Here is a 14,761-nt window from a genome sequence, read left to right as displayed (position 1 = left end):
TGGTTATATAGTGAATTTAAGGGTTGATTAGTGAGGTAGTGAGAGAGAGCGTCTTACATTAGCATTAATCCCTTCTTTTTGCACTAATCCCTTCCTTTTTTCCCTTCAATCTCAGCCCCTCATCCCATCTTTTCAATGGCCCTAAAGAGGACTTATGGACTCAAGGATTTTAGGTGGACTCACTTGATCCTTCTTCTATATATATATATAGAGAGTCGGGATCCGGTGAGAACTCCTAAATATTTGAGGATTGAGGATTAGTGAATACAATATCACGGGTTCTTCAATACAATATCACGAAAAAAATTAGACTTGTCCAAAAAAAAAATTTTTTGAAAATTTTTTTTTTTTTTTTTTTTGCTCAGCTGTTTTTTTCGTTTGATATTGTTTCGAATAACCTGTGATATTGTAATGAAATCCTCAATCCTCAAAAAGATAGTGTATACTCACATGATCCCATTCCTATATATATATATATATATATATATATATATATATAGAGGCAAGTTCAAATGAGTCCACCTAAATAATTGAGTCCCTAAGTCCTAATCTAAGCCATTAGATCTTGTAAGATTGATGATTGAGATTTGAGACTTCTAATCAATTTTTGAAATGAAACTTTAATGTTTTAAAAGTGAAACTTTAATCTGGGAGAGCAAATTTAATTCTTTACTATTGAAACTTTAGTTTTTTAAAGTCATTTTGTAAATAAAAAATTAAATTTATGTATTTTTAAATATAACTTTAATGTTTTACAAGTGAAACTTTAATGCTTAAAAGTGAAACTTTAATTTTTTTAGGCCATTTTTAATATAAAAATTTGAATTTATGAAATTATGTGATTGTGATTAATATTAATTTAATTTAACTGATTTTTGAATGTAACTTTAATAGTATACGAGTTCAACTTTAATGCTTAAAGTGAAACTTTAATTTTTTTAGGCCATTTTAATAAAAAAAAAAAATTGAATTTATGTAATGATGTAATTGTGACTAAAATTTATTTAATTTCATTGATTTATGAATGAAACTTTAATGTTAAACGAGTGGAACTTTAATGGTGGCGAATAAAACTTTAATTTTTTTAGGCCATTTGACGAGTGAAACTTTAATTAATATTTATTTAATTTTCAGTGATTTATGAATGAAACGTTAATGTTAAACGAGTGAAACTTTAATGGTGATGAGTGAAACTTTAACGGTTTTCAGGCCATTTTCAATACAAAAGTTTGTATTTATATAACGATGTAAAAATTTGTTATTTCCCGAAGTTACGAATGAAACTTTAGTGGTTTACGAGTGAAACTTTAATGGTAAACGAATACAACTTTAATTCTTGCGAGTCGAAACTTTAATACGAGTCCTTTTATATATAGGCAATAACCACCTCCACCGTCAACAATAATAACATCAACCACCAGCACCACCCTGACTTCACAAAAAAAAAAAAAAAAAATTGAAGTAGCTCTGAAAAACGAGTCCACCCACGACTCATCCAAGTCTCCAACCATCGACACCCACCACCCTCGGTTTCTCAAACCACCAGTCACCACCAACAAAAAACCTCTCCTTTGCTTAGATCTTAAAAAGAAAAAAAAAGACCACCATTGGTAAACAGCCACCGCGCGCGACTACGACCACAACCACCACCTTCTCTCCCCGTTTGCCACCAATACCAACACCTACATCTGAAAGAAAAAAAAAAAAGACAAAGGAGGAGGGAATAGGCGGCAGAACAACCACCACCTTCTCTGCCCGTTTGCCACCAACACCAATACCTACATCTGAAAAAAAAAAAAAAAAAAAAAGACGAAGGAGGAGGGAATAGGCGGCAGAACTACCGCCACACCAATACCCACCGCAACACCAACCACCACCAACAACAAACTTTTTAAGATCTGAAAAAAGATAAAAAAAAAAGAAAAACGAGTAGGGGGAGATGCGACGTCTGGTGGCGGCGGTTGAGGAGAGGAGAAGGGACGACCACGACGAGGGAGAGAGCGACTTCTTGTAGTGGCGTGCACTGTTGTAGTTGTTGTTGTTGGTGGTGGTGGTAGGGTGGTTGTTTGGGGTGTTTAGGGTTGGTTGGTGAGTGAGGGATGAGAGAGACGTAGAGAGAAAGAGGGAGGAAGAGAGAGAAGTGAGAGGCAGTGAAATGAATAAAAATTAGGTTTTGTTGTCTTTTATATAGCCTCTTTATTTTTAGATTTAATCTTAACCCTTGATTTTGTTACAATCTAAGGGCTAAGATTATGACTTATGGACTCACCTAAGGGAGGTGGACTCATTTGATCCTAATTCTATATATATATATATATATATATATATATATATATATATATATATATATATATATATATATATATATATATATATATATATATATATATATATATATATATATATATATATATATATATATATATATATATATATATATATATATATATATATATATATATATATATATTGAGCAGGTATATTTTGTGTATCTAGACTCTTAAATCTTTTTTTGTTACCAACTGTAGGGTGTACACGAGCTGTACTTGAAGATTCAAAGGAACGACGTGGCCTTCTATTCCCGGTATACGGATGCAGCTGCAATGCTTAAGAATTTAACAACAGGTGCTACTACTTCAACTGATCTTGTTCCATCACAAGCGACGCAAGCTTTTTTTGAAGGTGCAAAGGTGAAGGAATATGTTGAAGAAGTTGGAAATTTAGCTTCCCAAATGAAGACGTATAATGATAACGCTCCCTCATTGTCAGATGTTGGGAATGTGGCCAAGAAAAAAACAAAGGCAAGCAAGAAAAAAAAGACCAAGGTTCCTAAGTTCGAGTTTACGCCTACTGTAGAGCCTGTATCACTTGCAGAAGATTCTGATTTGGGTGATAAAGCAGGTGATGCGGCGATGTCACAGGTAATGGAGACCGCTGATTTCTACAACACCGCTGAACTTAACGAAGCCTGTCGACGAGAGGAAGAGGAATGCGGGCTAGATTTAACCGACGACTTGACTCAATTAACGGATCGGCAGATTCTAGAGAAAATTTATAGCCCGGATGAAGTTGAAGAAGCTTACACAAAGCCCTCATTGAACGAGGAGCAGGAAAGTTTGGGAGGGGAAGTGCCTGACACTAGTGGTGCCCCGAGAAAGCCGAACATGTTGTTGAGAAGTGTAAGTCGAAAACGAATAAGGTCGATGCGAATGTGGTAGGTCACTCAATCAAGATGGTTCATCTTCGTTCAACTAAAATTTATTTCGATTTCACGATATTGAGAACGCGGCGCAAGGTTTGACAGATATTGGTGATGGTGGTGATGAAGCGGCAGAGGGCGCCTACGATAGGTGAGGATGAGATTGTGCGCGGTATGGATATGGAGTCGCTCAAGAACAGAGCCATTCTTGGTGAAGGGGAGGCGTCTTATTCAAAAGTAGCGAACAAGGTGGATGCGGATGTGGTAGTCCCGTCAATTGAAGATGGTTCATCTTCATCTCAGTAGAAATTTATAGCGACAACTGATATTGACAACGCGCTGAAAAAGTTGTCAGACAGCGGTGACAATGAAGTGGCACAGGGTGGTGCACCGAGAGAACAGGACGAGGTTGTGCAGGGAATGAATATGGAGTCGCCCCAAGATCAGGGGCCCTGCCGTGGGCCCGAACCACTAGTGGTTGGGCTAGTGCCTGGTGAGGCTGTGGATGTTAGCGGTGCACCGGGAGTGGAACAGCCCGTTGACCGACCCCAAGTTAGTGGTACGAAAGTACCGGATGGTGAGCCTGGCATTGTTTCGACCACAGTCCGTGAAGATGCATCGCAAGAACCCGGTTGTCCTGGTTCATTTCAGAATGATGACAAGCCCATGGATGTTGTAGAGGGAGCAAATAAGGTGGTTGTTGAAGCACCCTCCTCTGAGTTTAAGTTGCCGAAATTTCAGTGTATGTTTATATCTACTGCAGAGCTAGCTGAGGCATTTAAGGGGGTTCTAGGTGAGGATTTTGGAACGACTGATGCGGCAGGCCCTTCTGAACCAGTCGTTCCTGCGGATGGTCGAGAAATTTATGTCCCCCGGAGTAATATGGATCACCATGCTTTCCTATTTCATTCAGCTGAGCCCTTACAGTGCATGGAAGTGGTCCCTGAGAATCTGACTTGCACCATGGATTGTGGGGAACCCATGCCGAAAGGGGCTTTATTACTGTAGATCTGCAGTTGAATAAGAAATTATTTAGGGGTGTTTTTAAGGAAAGGAAATACGTCCTGGACTACGTATTTAACAAATCAGAAGCTTGGTTGAAAGGGTGAGTCGATTAATTTCTATGTCAAACATATTAATACTTATATGTTGTCGTAATCATGTTCGCCTTATATAATTTTTTCTTTTTTTGTAGGGAAGAATTGGCAGTATTTTCAGACTTTTTCTTCGTGTCACGGGAAGACATGTTAACCCTTGAACCTGGACAGGAAGTTATGTCTTCTGTAATCGATTGTTGGTGCCTACTAATCAATAAGATGATGTATGACCAAACTGCACCAGTTGCATCCTCTCGTTGTTTCTTCGGGCTTAGTCACACCGTACTTGTCCTATCCTCACTCAATGCAATTTTTATAGTTTCAATTTAATTTTAACGTAAGTGTCTAAATTTAATAGCGCTGCCCTTCGTTTGAACAGAGTGATGCGCTGGATATTTGGAAAGCCAAGAAGAAAGGAATTGTTCTTGACAAAAAGGACGAAATCTGGGCTGGGTGGGATGCTTGGATTCAATCCTGTTTGTCTCCATTTCAACTTGGATCTGATATGGTAAGTGTAAATGTGACCTATTGTGAAGTGTAAATGTAATCACACAGAAAGTGTAAATGTCATCACACCGAAAGTGTATATGTGATTTTCACAGAAAGTGTAAATTCCTGGATGTGATTAAGAAGAAAGTGTAAATGTCATGAAATATGAAGTATAAATGTGATACATAGTGAACTGTAAATGTCATGATGTATAGTGTAAATATGATTATATAGAAAGTGTAAATGTGATGACATAGGGAGTGTAAAGGTGACTAAATAGGAAGTGTAAATGTCAGCACATATAAAGTGTAAATGTGAATATATGTAAAGTGTAAATGTCATGACATATGAAGTGTAAACGTGAGACATAGTGAACTGTAAATGTCGTGAGATATTGTGAACTGTAAATGTAATGAAATATGAAGTGTAAATGTGATACATAGTGAAGTGTAAATGCCATGATGTATAGTGTAAATGTGATTATATAGAAAGTGTAAATGTGATGACCTAGGGAGTGTAAAGGTGACTAAATAGGAAGTGTAAATGTCAGCACATATAAAGTGTAAATGTGAATATATGGAAAGTGTAAATGTCATGACATAAGAAGTGTAAATGTGAAACATAGTGAAGTGTAAATGTCATGATGTATAATGTAAATGTGATTATATAGAAAGTGTAAATGTCATGACATAGGGAGTGTAAAGGTGACTAAATATGAAGTGTAAATGTCATGACATATAAAGTGTAAATGTGAATATATGGAAAGTGTAAATGTCATGTCACAGGGACTGTAAATGTCACAGGGACTGAGTGTATCTTTTATATCTTTGTTGTCACATCCGCCAGGTCTTCATCCTGATCTTATCTGACAATAATGATCATTACAGTTGTGCATGCATAAACTTCGTATCTGAGCAGATAGAGTATTTAGACAACCGTCGCTACGACGATGATTTTGAGAAGCTTCCATATTTTGGAATTTCGCGTATTGCGGTAATAATTTTAAATAGCATACCTTAATTTGTTCTTTAGTGTATATGTATTCTGGAATTGTAAACACTGTTTTTAAATTGACTATGTTTTTGAAATCCCTTTTACAGTGTAATTTAATGGGCGAGTATCTGGAGTCTAAAGGGTTGGTCAGAGGTTCAAAGGTCGCCGGGTTTAAACTTGTCAATGTCGAATTTAAATGGTAAGGTACGGGGTATTCTGCGTTTGATTGCGGGGTGTACATGATGATACACATGCTGCTTTTCAATGGGAAGCTTTTTGACTGCGCCTTAGGTGAGATGGACGTTATCAACCTCATCCGGGCTAAAGTGGTGTCGATCCTTATCCTGAGTGACCATAACAAAGTGAGGGAGAGTGTTCGCGCAAGGATAACCCAATTCAGGGAAAAGTATGGTCAAGGTCTGAATTCGGTCTCCAATGTTGCACAGAAGCGGAGTCTCGACGATGAGGAAGATATTACGTACATCAAACATCCCCGTATTGTAGGCCCACCCCCTAAACGTGTAGAAGGAAGCCTTGTGGTCAATCCTGTAGCCATACAGGTGGAAAGCAGCCCCGTTGTTGTTTAAGCGTCAGCGCAGTCTTCAGGTAGCCAACCTTTGTCAGCCGTAAGGAGCCGTCCCTGGGGGCGGGGGGGATGGCTTAGGATGCTCAATTGACTGTGGGGCTGCTGGTACGTAGACTCTTGTTGTTTCGACCTTCTTACGGAACAATCAAAGCTTGGTCAGGGGTGTTCGATCACGTCGAAAGCATGCGGTGGACTATTGCTTGTTAGACAACTACAACTATGAAAATTCATTAGTATCTGCCAGACTCTTATAACATGGCCAATTATTTACGATATTTAATTTGTAACTACTTCTCAATTTCTTACTATTATACGTGTGTTTCATTGTAGCGAATCAATCTCTTGGTACAGTAGTCAGTAGGCATGCCGCGCTACGCCGGTCCGACATCATGACCATGCTTCCTGAGGTTGTAATGTCGCCTGTTGTCATTGAGTCCTGGGCTGTTTTGCTGAACCATTTAGAGTCTGCTGAATACTTATTTCCTAGGATGGCCTTCTTTGGGATACGTCATATGGAACCCTCCTTCCCCCCCCCCCCCCCCCTCCCCACCCACAAAGCCTAAAAGTTATACATTAGTTTTTACTTTTATTATGTAGGCTCACTCACTTCTCTGAACAGGAATGTATCATGCAGCTTTTGGATATACGTGAAGCAGGCTCACAGTCTAATGACATCACTGATCGGCTGTATCACATTTAGGATACCTTCATCCAGGACTGTGATAAAACTTTCAACCTGAATGCCGAGTTTATCTTCGTACCTGTCAACATTGGTGGGCACTTTGCATGCGTATGTATAAATTTTGGACAACAAACTATTGATCTCCTTGACTACCAACATCATGCCAACCAAAATCAGTCTGAAATGTTCAATGTTACTCGCCAAGTGGTAAGTCTGATGCCAATAAATCATTTTCGAAGAGATGAACAATAAATGGTTTATTTAATTGTTAGTGCTTTAATGGCAGACATCAGCTGTTAGTGATTATTTGGATGTCAGAACGGACAGGGGATATGAGATTACTAGCTTTGAGCATCGGCAAATCCCGTTCAGGCGCCAAACACCCTTCCTAACACAGAATCATGGATTTTCTGTATGATGTATATGCTGATGTACGAGGTTCAACCTTTTGAGCATCCAGACTTGGAGAGGAAGAGGAATCGACGGTACTTGGTAGTCGAGTTGGTGGCGACGCTTGTTCTAGCTGACATAAATGTCAACAGAGACATTTTTGAAGCAAAGTTGAATGGGTTTATCGCTGGAAAGGAAGATTTATGGGCGAAGTTACAAAAGAAGCGCAAAATTAAGGCTGTGTTATCGAAAAAGTGAACAATTTGTGGACATATTTTTTTTTTGAAATGTATTTTGTTTGGCAATCTTGAACTTAGAAAAGAATGTTTTGTACTTTGGTTGGCAATGTTTTCAAGTGTAATCATTACAGTAATGAAGTGTAATGGTAAATTACACTAATGAAGTGTAATGGTTGACTATTTTTGGCAGTTATAATCATAGTTTTTTCAAAGTGTAACTGTTAACACACTTGTAATTTAGTCACATTTACACTTTAAGTGTAACTGTTAACACACTTAAAGTGTAAATGTTAACAATGAAATTGAAAAATTTCTTCAAAGTGTAACTGTTAACACAGTTGCAATTTAGCCACATTTACACTTTAAGTGTAACTGTTAACACACTTAAAGTGTAAATGTTAACACTGTCAGTGTCAACTTTATCATACTGAAAATGTGAATGTAAACACACTGAAATTAAATTGAATTTCAGTGTAAATGTGGTGACACGGGAAGTGTAAATGTGGTGACAGCCCAAGTGTAAATGTGAACCAAAAAAAAGTGTAAATGTGAACAAATAGAAAGTATAAATGTGAATATAGTTGAAGTGTAAATGTGAACAAATAAAGTGTAAATCTGACTAAATTGGAATTGTAAATGTGAAGATATTCAAAGTGTTAATGTGAGGATAGAGTTTGTGTAAATGTGAAGATACTGGAAGTGTAAATGTGCTGACATGGCAAGTGTAAATGTTAACACCAGTTATTTGAAAATAAGTGTAACAGTTACTTGAAATAACATAAGTAATCCAAAATAAGTTCAAGTAACACAATGTTTGGCTATCTAATAAAACAGAGAGATTTTGGTCTTATGACAGTGTAACTCTAACGTTGGTGTTACTAAAAGTTACACCAACTGCAGTTCAAAGTTACGCTGCCATGAGACCAATTCCTAATCGCCCGCTCCGGTTATAGCACATCAAAGTTTAAGTTACACACTCAAAATATATAGAGCAACACTTGTCAATGATCTGACGTCTATTCTTGTTCTGATTCTAGCTCTTCCTCCTCCTCTCCTTCATCCTCTTCTGGTTCAGACGACCCTTCGCACAATGGCGTGTGTCTTTGAGAAGGGTTAGGCGATTTCTCTTGTCGTGATTTGTCATTCTCTTGCAATTCTTACACTTACGTTTGGGTTTCCTAGCCAACACCATTGCTTTTGTTTTGGTGACAAAGAATCTTTTTCCGGTCCCCTTGTTTTTCGAATTCTTTGGTGGCAATATCGTCACTACCTCACATGCCGTACAATTCAGAAATTTCTCCATTTGTTGTTTTTTATTCAACACTTCCCCTAATGGTGACAGGGACTGTTTAAATGATCTAATTACAGCGGAAAAGCTGTCAACATCAGCTACTCCTTTTTCTCTAAGGAGCCCTACAGCTTCATGAACTTCTGACCACATTATTGACATTGCAATTTGTTTTTCATCGATGACTTGCATGTTTTCTGTCCCTTCACCATTAGTATTGAAAATCCTTAATCGGAGATACTCTTTCATCCATCTATTTACAACATAATCTTCTGGTATAGTCTTTATCCCACTTGATGAAAAAATCCATATTATATGGCGGCATAGGATTCCGGTTCTTTCAAACATCGTACAACTGCAGCTTGCTTTACGTGTACCTGTGTCATCAGATAAAGCTAGCATGTAAGTGTGAATGTTAAAAATAGTGTCACTGATGTAAAGTGTAAATGTCATGAATTGTAAAGAGTAAATGTTATGTTATTAGAAGTGTAAATGTAAACTAATAGGAAGTGTAAATGTCATGAACTGTAAAGTGTAAATGTTAAGTTATTAGAAGTGTAAAAGTTAAGTTATAGGACTTTAAATGAGATAAAAACAGAAAGTGTAAATGTCATATGATGTAAAGTGTAAATGTCATGAATTGTAAAGTGTAAATGCTAAGTAATTAGAAGTGTAAATGTAAACTAATAGGAAGTGTAAATGACATGAACTGTAAAATGTAAATGTCATTAAGTGGAAAAGTGTAAATGTTAAGGTATATGAAGTGTAATTGTCATATGATGTAAAGTGTAAATGTCATCAATTGTAAAGTGTAAACGTTAAGGTACAGGAAGTGTAAATGTCATATGATGTAAAGTGTAAATGTCATGAACTGTAAAGTGTAAATGTTAAGGTATTAGAAGTGTAAATGTTAAGTTATAGGGATTTAAATGTGTAAATGTCATATGATGTAAAGTGTAAATGTCATGAAATGTAGTGTAAATGTCATTAAGTGAAAAAGTGTAAATGTTAAGGTATAGAAAGTGTAAATGTCATATGATGTAAAGTGTAAATGTCATCAATTGTAAAGTGTAAATGTTAAGTTATTAGAAGTGTAAATGTAAACTAATAGGAAGTGTAAATGTCATGAACTGTAAAGTGTAAATGTTAAGTTATTAGAAGTGTAAATTTTAAGTTATAGGAATTTAAATGAGATAAAAATAGAAAGTGTAAATGTCATAGGAAGTGTAAACTACCTGGATTGTATGCAACTTCAAAATTCTTCTTTCTGGATGAATTTTTGACAGTAGTTACCTCTAGCTCGCCTCTCTCACTGAAACCTCTTGTTCTACATGTATCAATTGAGAAGATGGCTTCTTGTTTGAATTTGTGGAAAGCTGAATAGGTGTACACCTTTGCAGCATGAATCTCTAATGCCAGATGTGTTGACGCCATATGGACGAGTGCTTATCCATGTTGTCAAGTCGTCTTGTGTATGTCTTTGTTGGTCCATAGCGCTCTCAAAACGCATTCAAAACTCAACCAATGTTCCTGACTTGTGCTCAAACCTCTTGAAAAAGCTATTTTCGCTCTCTGATCTTTGAGTCGTCCTCATAATCGACGCCATCCTCAAGTCTCTGCAATGCGTCATCACCCACTGTCCTCTTATAGCATACGTATCTGCAAACACATCATTTACGCCAACACCATGATCTTCAATTATTTGCTCCCAGATACCATCAAATTCTGCTGCCTCAAGCTCATCGTCCCATATAATGTCATTAATTTTACACATGAACTCATTATAATCACTCCTCGAGACGCCAAACTTATCGGGCATTTTGTTCATTATATGCCATATCTGAACCGATAACCGATGGCGCGCTGTCTTGAAAACAAGAGGGACAGATTTGATAATACCTGGGTCCTGATCTGTAATTATGTACTCGGGTTCCTTACCCCCCATTGCTTGTAAAAACCGGCTGAAAACCCAATTAAACGACTAATAATCTTCCCTTGCAATTAGAGCCCCACAGAATGTCACAGATCGTTTATGGTGGTCAACACCTGTGAATGGTGTGAATACCATAGAATACTTATTGGTGGAGTAAGTTGGGTCGAATGACACCGCATCACCAAAAATTTTGTAATTATCTCGGGCGGTACCGTCCGCCCATATGGCCCTACGTAGGCTGCCATTATCGTCAAGGTCATAGTCAAAGTAGAAACCTATTCTTGTTTCAGTCATTTCCTTGAAATGGTCAACAAACAACTGACCATCCCGATCGTGAATGAAACATTTAACATCCCTATGGAAGTTCTTAAAATCATTTAAGCTTGCTCCAATGTTTTCGTATCCATTCACTTGTTCTTTGCAGATTCTGTATGTCTTTGTTGCTCCTATCTTCAGCTGCCAATCAATCATTAACAGATACGTCATATAAATATAACATGAATGGAATTATTTATTTAGTATACAGAGTGATTATGTATTACAAACCCTTGAGTTCGAAACGATTATCATCTTGTGATAATTTGTTATGTTACGCGACAATTTCTGGAACTCTCTGTCCTTAAGTGAGATAAGCTCGTGATTGTGACCCTCGTGGAACCGGTCAATTAATAAAAGACTATTCTTCATATATAGTCGTATCCTCGCTTTACACCCCACTATAGTGACCCTGAATATCCTCTGTGACTTCTCCCCAACCAGTCCGTCATCCTGATCTTTACTGGGCGTCTTGTGAGCGAAACCTTCTCGATTGCAGACGACGAGCTTTGACTTGATCTCACCGCCACGCCATTTTTTGTTGTATACCTACGTACATCAAACCCACAAGCAATGGTGTATATCTTATAAAAAGTCACCGCATCCTCAACCCCCCCAAACTCCTGGCCGATGTACGGTGTAAACCTCTTCTCGACCTCCCTACACAGCTCCTGCCTGTCAGGTTGAACTCCATTCTGTTTTAGCAAGTCTGTAAATGTGCACAGAGTGTAAGTGTAAATGTAAATGTCATCAGATATGAAGTGTAAGTGTAAACGTAACTCGAAGTAAAGTGTAAATGTAAAGGGAATGTTCCATAAATGTAAATATTCCAAAAGTGTAAATGTGCAAATTATGATGTCCCAAAAGTGTAAGTGTAAATGTAAACATCCAAAAGTGTAAGTGTAAATGTCAGCAGAAATGCAGTGTAAATGTGATGCTTTAAAAGTGTAAATGTCAACAAAAGTGTAAATGTTTTCAGAATGCTAACTCAAATTAAAACTATAATATTAACAATTAAAAGGTGACTATAACAATTAAAAAGTGTAAATGTAAAACTATAGTAAAAGTAAACATCCAAAAGTGTAAGTGTAAATGTCAGCAGAAACGAAGTGTAAATGTGTTGTTCTGAAAGTGTAAATGTCAGCAGAAACGAAGTGTAAATGTGTTGTTCTGAAAGTTTAAATGTCAGCAAAAGTGTAAATGTCAGCAAAAATGCAGTGTAAATGTGATGCTTTAAAAGTGTAAATGTCAACAAAAGTGTAAATGTTTTCAGAATGCTAACTCAAATTAAAACTATAATATTAACAATTAAAGGTGACTATAACAATTAAAAAGTGTAAATGTAAAACTATAGCAAAAAGAGTAAACATCCAAATGTGTAAGTGTAAATGTCAGCAGAAACGAAGTGTAAATGTGATTGTCTGAAAGTGCAAATGTCAACAAAAGTGTAAATGTTGTCAGAATGCTAACTCACATAAAAAATATAACAATAAAAATGCAAAGGTGACTATAACAATTAAAAAAGTGTAAATGTAAAAGTACACCAAAAGTGTAAATGTGAGCAGGAATGCAGTGTAAATGTGATGCTTTAAAAGTGTAAATGTCAACAAAAGTGTAAATGTTGTCAGAATGATAACTCACATAAAAAATATAACATTAAAAAGTGTAAATGTAAAACTATAGCAAAAGTGTTCATGTAAATGTTGTCAGAATACGTTCATGCTACTCAAAACTCAAATTAATGAAAACCCAGCATGAAGATTTACTTCTAACAATCTTCATTTCAAACCCAGTAACAAATAATAAAAACAAGAATGAACAAATTCGATGACATGCAAAATTTATCATTACCTTCATCCATCCTATTCAACTGAAAATATTAAAACGTGACTGAAAACAATGAATAAAAATGAAGAAATACCATTGATGCCATCTATTATTTGCATGTTTACGCTGATTTGGAGGATTTAGAGAGAACTTTAGCTTCGTTTCAGATGGAAGAACCCAGTTTTAGAGAGAAGAAGAAAGAATAAAGTGAGAAATAAGTGTGTTAACTGTTAAGGAAGGAAGAATGTGGGGAGTGTAAACATAGTACAAAGGATATATCCTTTTGTCCGCAGGAAATGATCATTGGTAAGGACAATTTGCAGGAAATGTTGTCCTCTTTCCTACCCAAGCTTTTCCCTTTTTTTTTTAGCCTATATTTTGTAAAAAATCTCCACCATAGATGTTGTCCATCTAAGGGTCCTTATAAGGACTTAAGGACTCAAATGAGGTAAGGGACTCATTAGATCTCCTCTCTCTCTCTATATATATATATATATATATATATATATATATGTATGTATATATATATATATATATATATATATATATATATATATATATATATGTATATATATATATGTATATACATACATATATATATACATATATATATATATATATATACATACATATGTACATATATCCAACGGGCGACTATTTTTAGCGACTGTACATATCAGTCGTCAATTTGGCAACTGAAATATCCAACGTGCGACTGATATCAGTCGTCAAGTTGGCGACCACACATATTCATACAATGATTGAGATTGGCGACTAAAAAACTGAGTCGGGCGACCGAAAATTAGTCGCCAATTTGGCGACTCCCTATTGTCAGTCGCCATTTTGGGTGATATACAAACAAAAACACCGAAAACTGTCGTCTCTTATTTTATACCACAAAAAAAAAATTGAAAAATAGAAGATGAAGAAACCCACGACGACGACGACCCCGACCCCAATATCAGCACCCACTTTCGGCAACGGACCTCCACTACGGACGAACACCATTATCTGCCTTCTCTTTCTTCTCACCTTTCTTTACTTTTCTTCACTTTGTTCTAATTTTTGAAGGTATGCTTATTGTTTTTAATTTCATTTTTTTAGGTTAATTTTTATTTTGTTTGTAAAATTTGTGATTGTAATTAGTATTATAATTTATTTATATGTTTACATAAACATTTGTGATGGTTATTAGGTTTTTCATTGTTATTTAATTAGGGTTTGTATAAATTGGGAATTAGGGTTTATGTAAATTAGGGATCTATATAATGATGTGTTAATATAATTATAATGTTAGTATTAGTGTTGATAGTATCAATTTTGATATTTAAAGTTAGTATTAGGATTGAGAAAAGATTAAAAAAATTTGCAGGTAAATTGTCCAATGCAATTTAGCTCAATTTATCCCAAACAACACCATCTTTTACACTACTAACAAGTTGGTTTTCTCACAAGTTGATTTTGATATTTAAAGTTAGTATTAGGATTGAGAAGAGATGATGTTTGAATCTCCTTACGCCAAACACCATCACCTACACTACTAACAAGTTGGCTTGAGAAAAGATTAGATATTAAGCTTTATAGCATTGCTAATGCATCTGAATTTGATGTTATAAATGTCAGTCCACCAAAAGATTCATATGTTGTTGACGATGCAGCAGTAGAATGACATCTGAGTACCTTGAAAATCTAAATTAGGCTTCCATTTTTCCCAAAGTCCTCA

The 14,761-nt window shown here is 36.2% G+C and overlaps 2 protein-coding genes and 1 long non-coding RNA gene across 3 annotated transcripts; 1 reads left to right on the top strand and 2 right to left on the bottom strand.

Moving 5' to 3' along the window:
- Positions 1-4,216: 4,216 nt before the first annotated feature.
- Positions 4,217-4,826, top strand: LOC141591017 (uncharacterized). Its single transcript, XR_012520599.1, has 3 exons — positions 4,217-4,304; positions 4,395-4,578; positions 4,676-4,826. It is a non-coding gene; the product is annotated as an uncharacterized LOC141591017 (long non-coding RNA).
- Positions 4,827-8,708: 3,882 nt separating this feature from the next.
- On the bottom strand, positions 8,709-10,397 carry LOC141589982 (protein FAR1-RELATED SEQUENCE 6-like). Its single transcript, XM_074410599.1, has 2 exons — positions 10,199-10,397; positions 8,709-9,358 (listed from the first exon to the last, which is right to left on the bottom strand). The coding sequence occupies exons 1-2, from the start codon at positions 10,395-10,397 to the stop codon at positions 8,709-8,711; spliced, it is 849 nt and encodes a 282-aa protein (XP_074266700.1).
- Positions 10,398-10,473: 76 nt separating this feature from the next.
- LOC141589981 (protein FAR-RED IMPAIRED RESPONSE 1-like) lies at positions 10,474-10,908 on the bottom strand. The gene has a single exon (XM_074410598.1). The coding sequence runs from the start codon at positions 10,906-10,908 to the stop codon at positions 10,474-10,476; it is 435 nt and encodes a 144-aa protein (XP_074266699.1).
- Between the last annotated feature and the right edge of the window lie 3,853 nt (positions 10,909-14,761).

This window comes from Silene latifolia, chromosome 7 (genome assembly GCF_048544455.1).
Source record: "Silene latifolia isolate original U9 population chromosome 7, ASM4854445v1, whole genome shotgun sequence".
In the NCBI taxonomy this organism is placed as follows: Eukaryota; Viridiplantae; Streptophyta; class Magnoliopsida; order Caryophyllales; family Caryophyllaceae; genus Silene; species Silene latifolia.
Note: the sequence above shows the minus strand (reverse complement) of the source record. Positions and strands in the feature narration are given on the sequence as shown.

Bases quoted from the DNA above. Each gene is read 5' to 3' on its own strand.
- LOC141589982 (XM_074410599.1), bottom strand. From the start codon at position 10,397: ATGGCGTCAACACATCTGGCATTAGAGATTCATGCTGCAAAGGTGTAC. The intron at 9,359-10,198 runs GTAGTTTACACT...CTTACATGCTAG, and splicing joins TGAAGTTGCATACAATCCAG to CTTTATCTGATGACACAGGT.
- LOC141589981 (XM_074410598.1), bottom strand. From the start codon at position 10,908: ATGGGGGGTAAGGAACCCGAGTACATAATTACAGATCAGGACCCAGGT.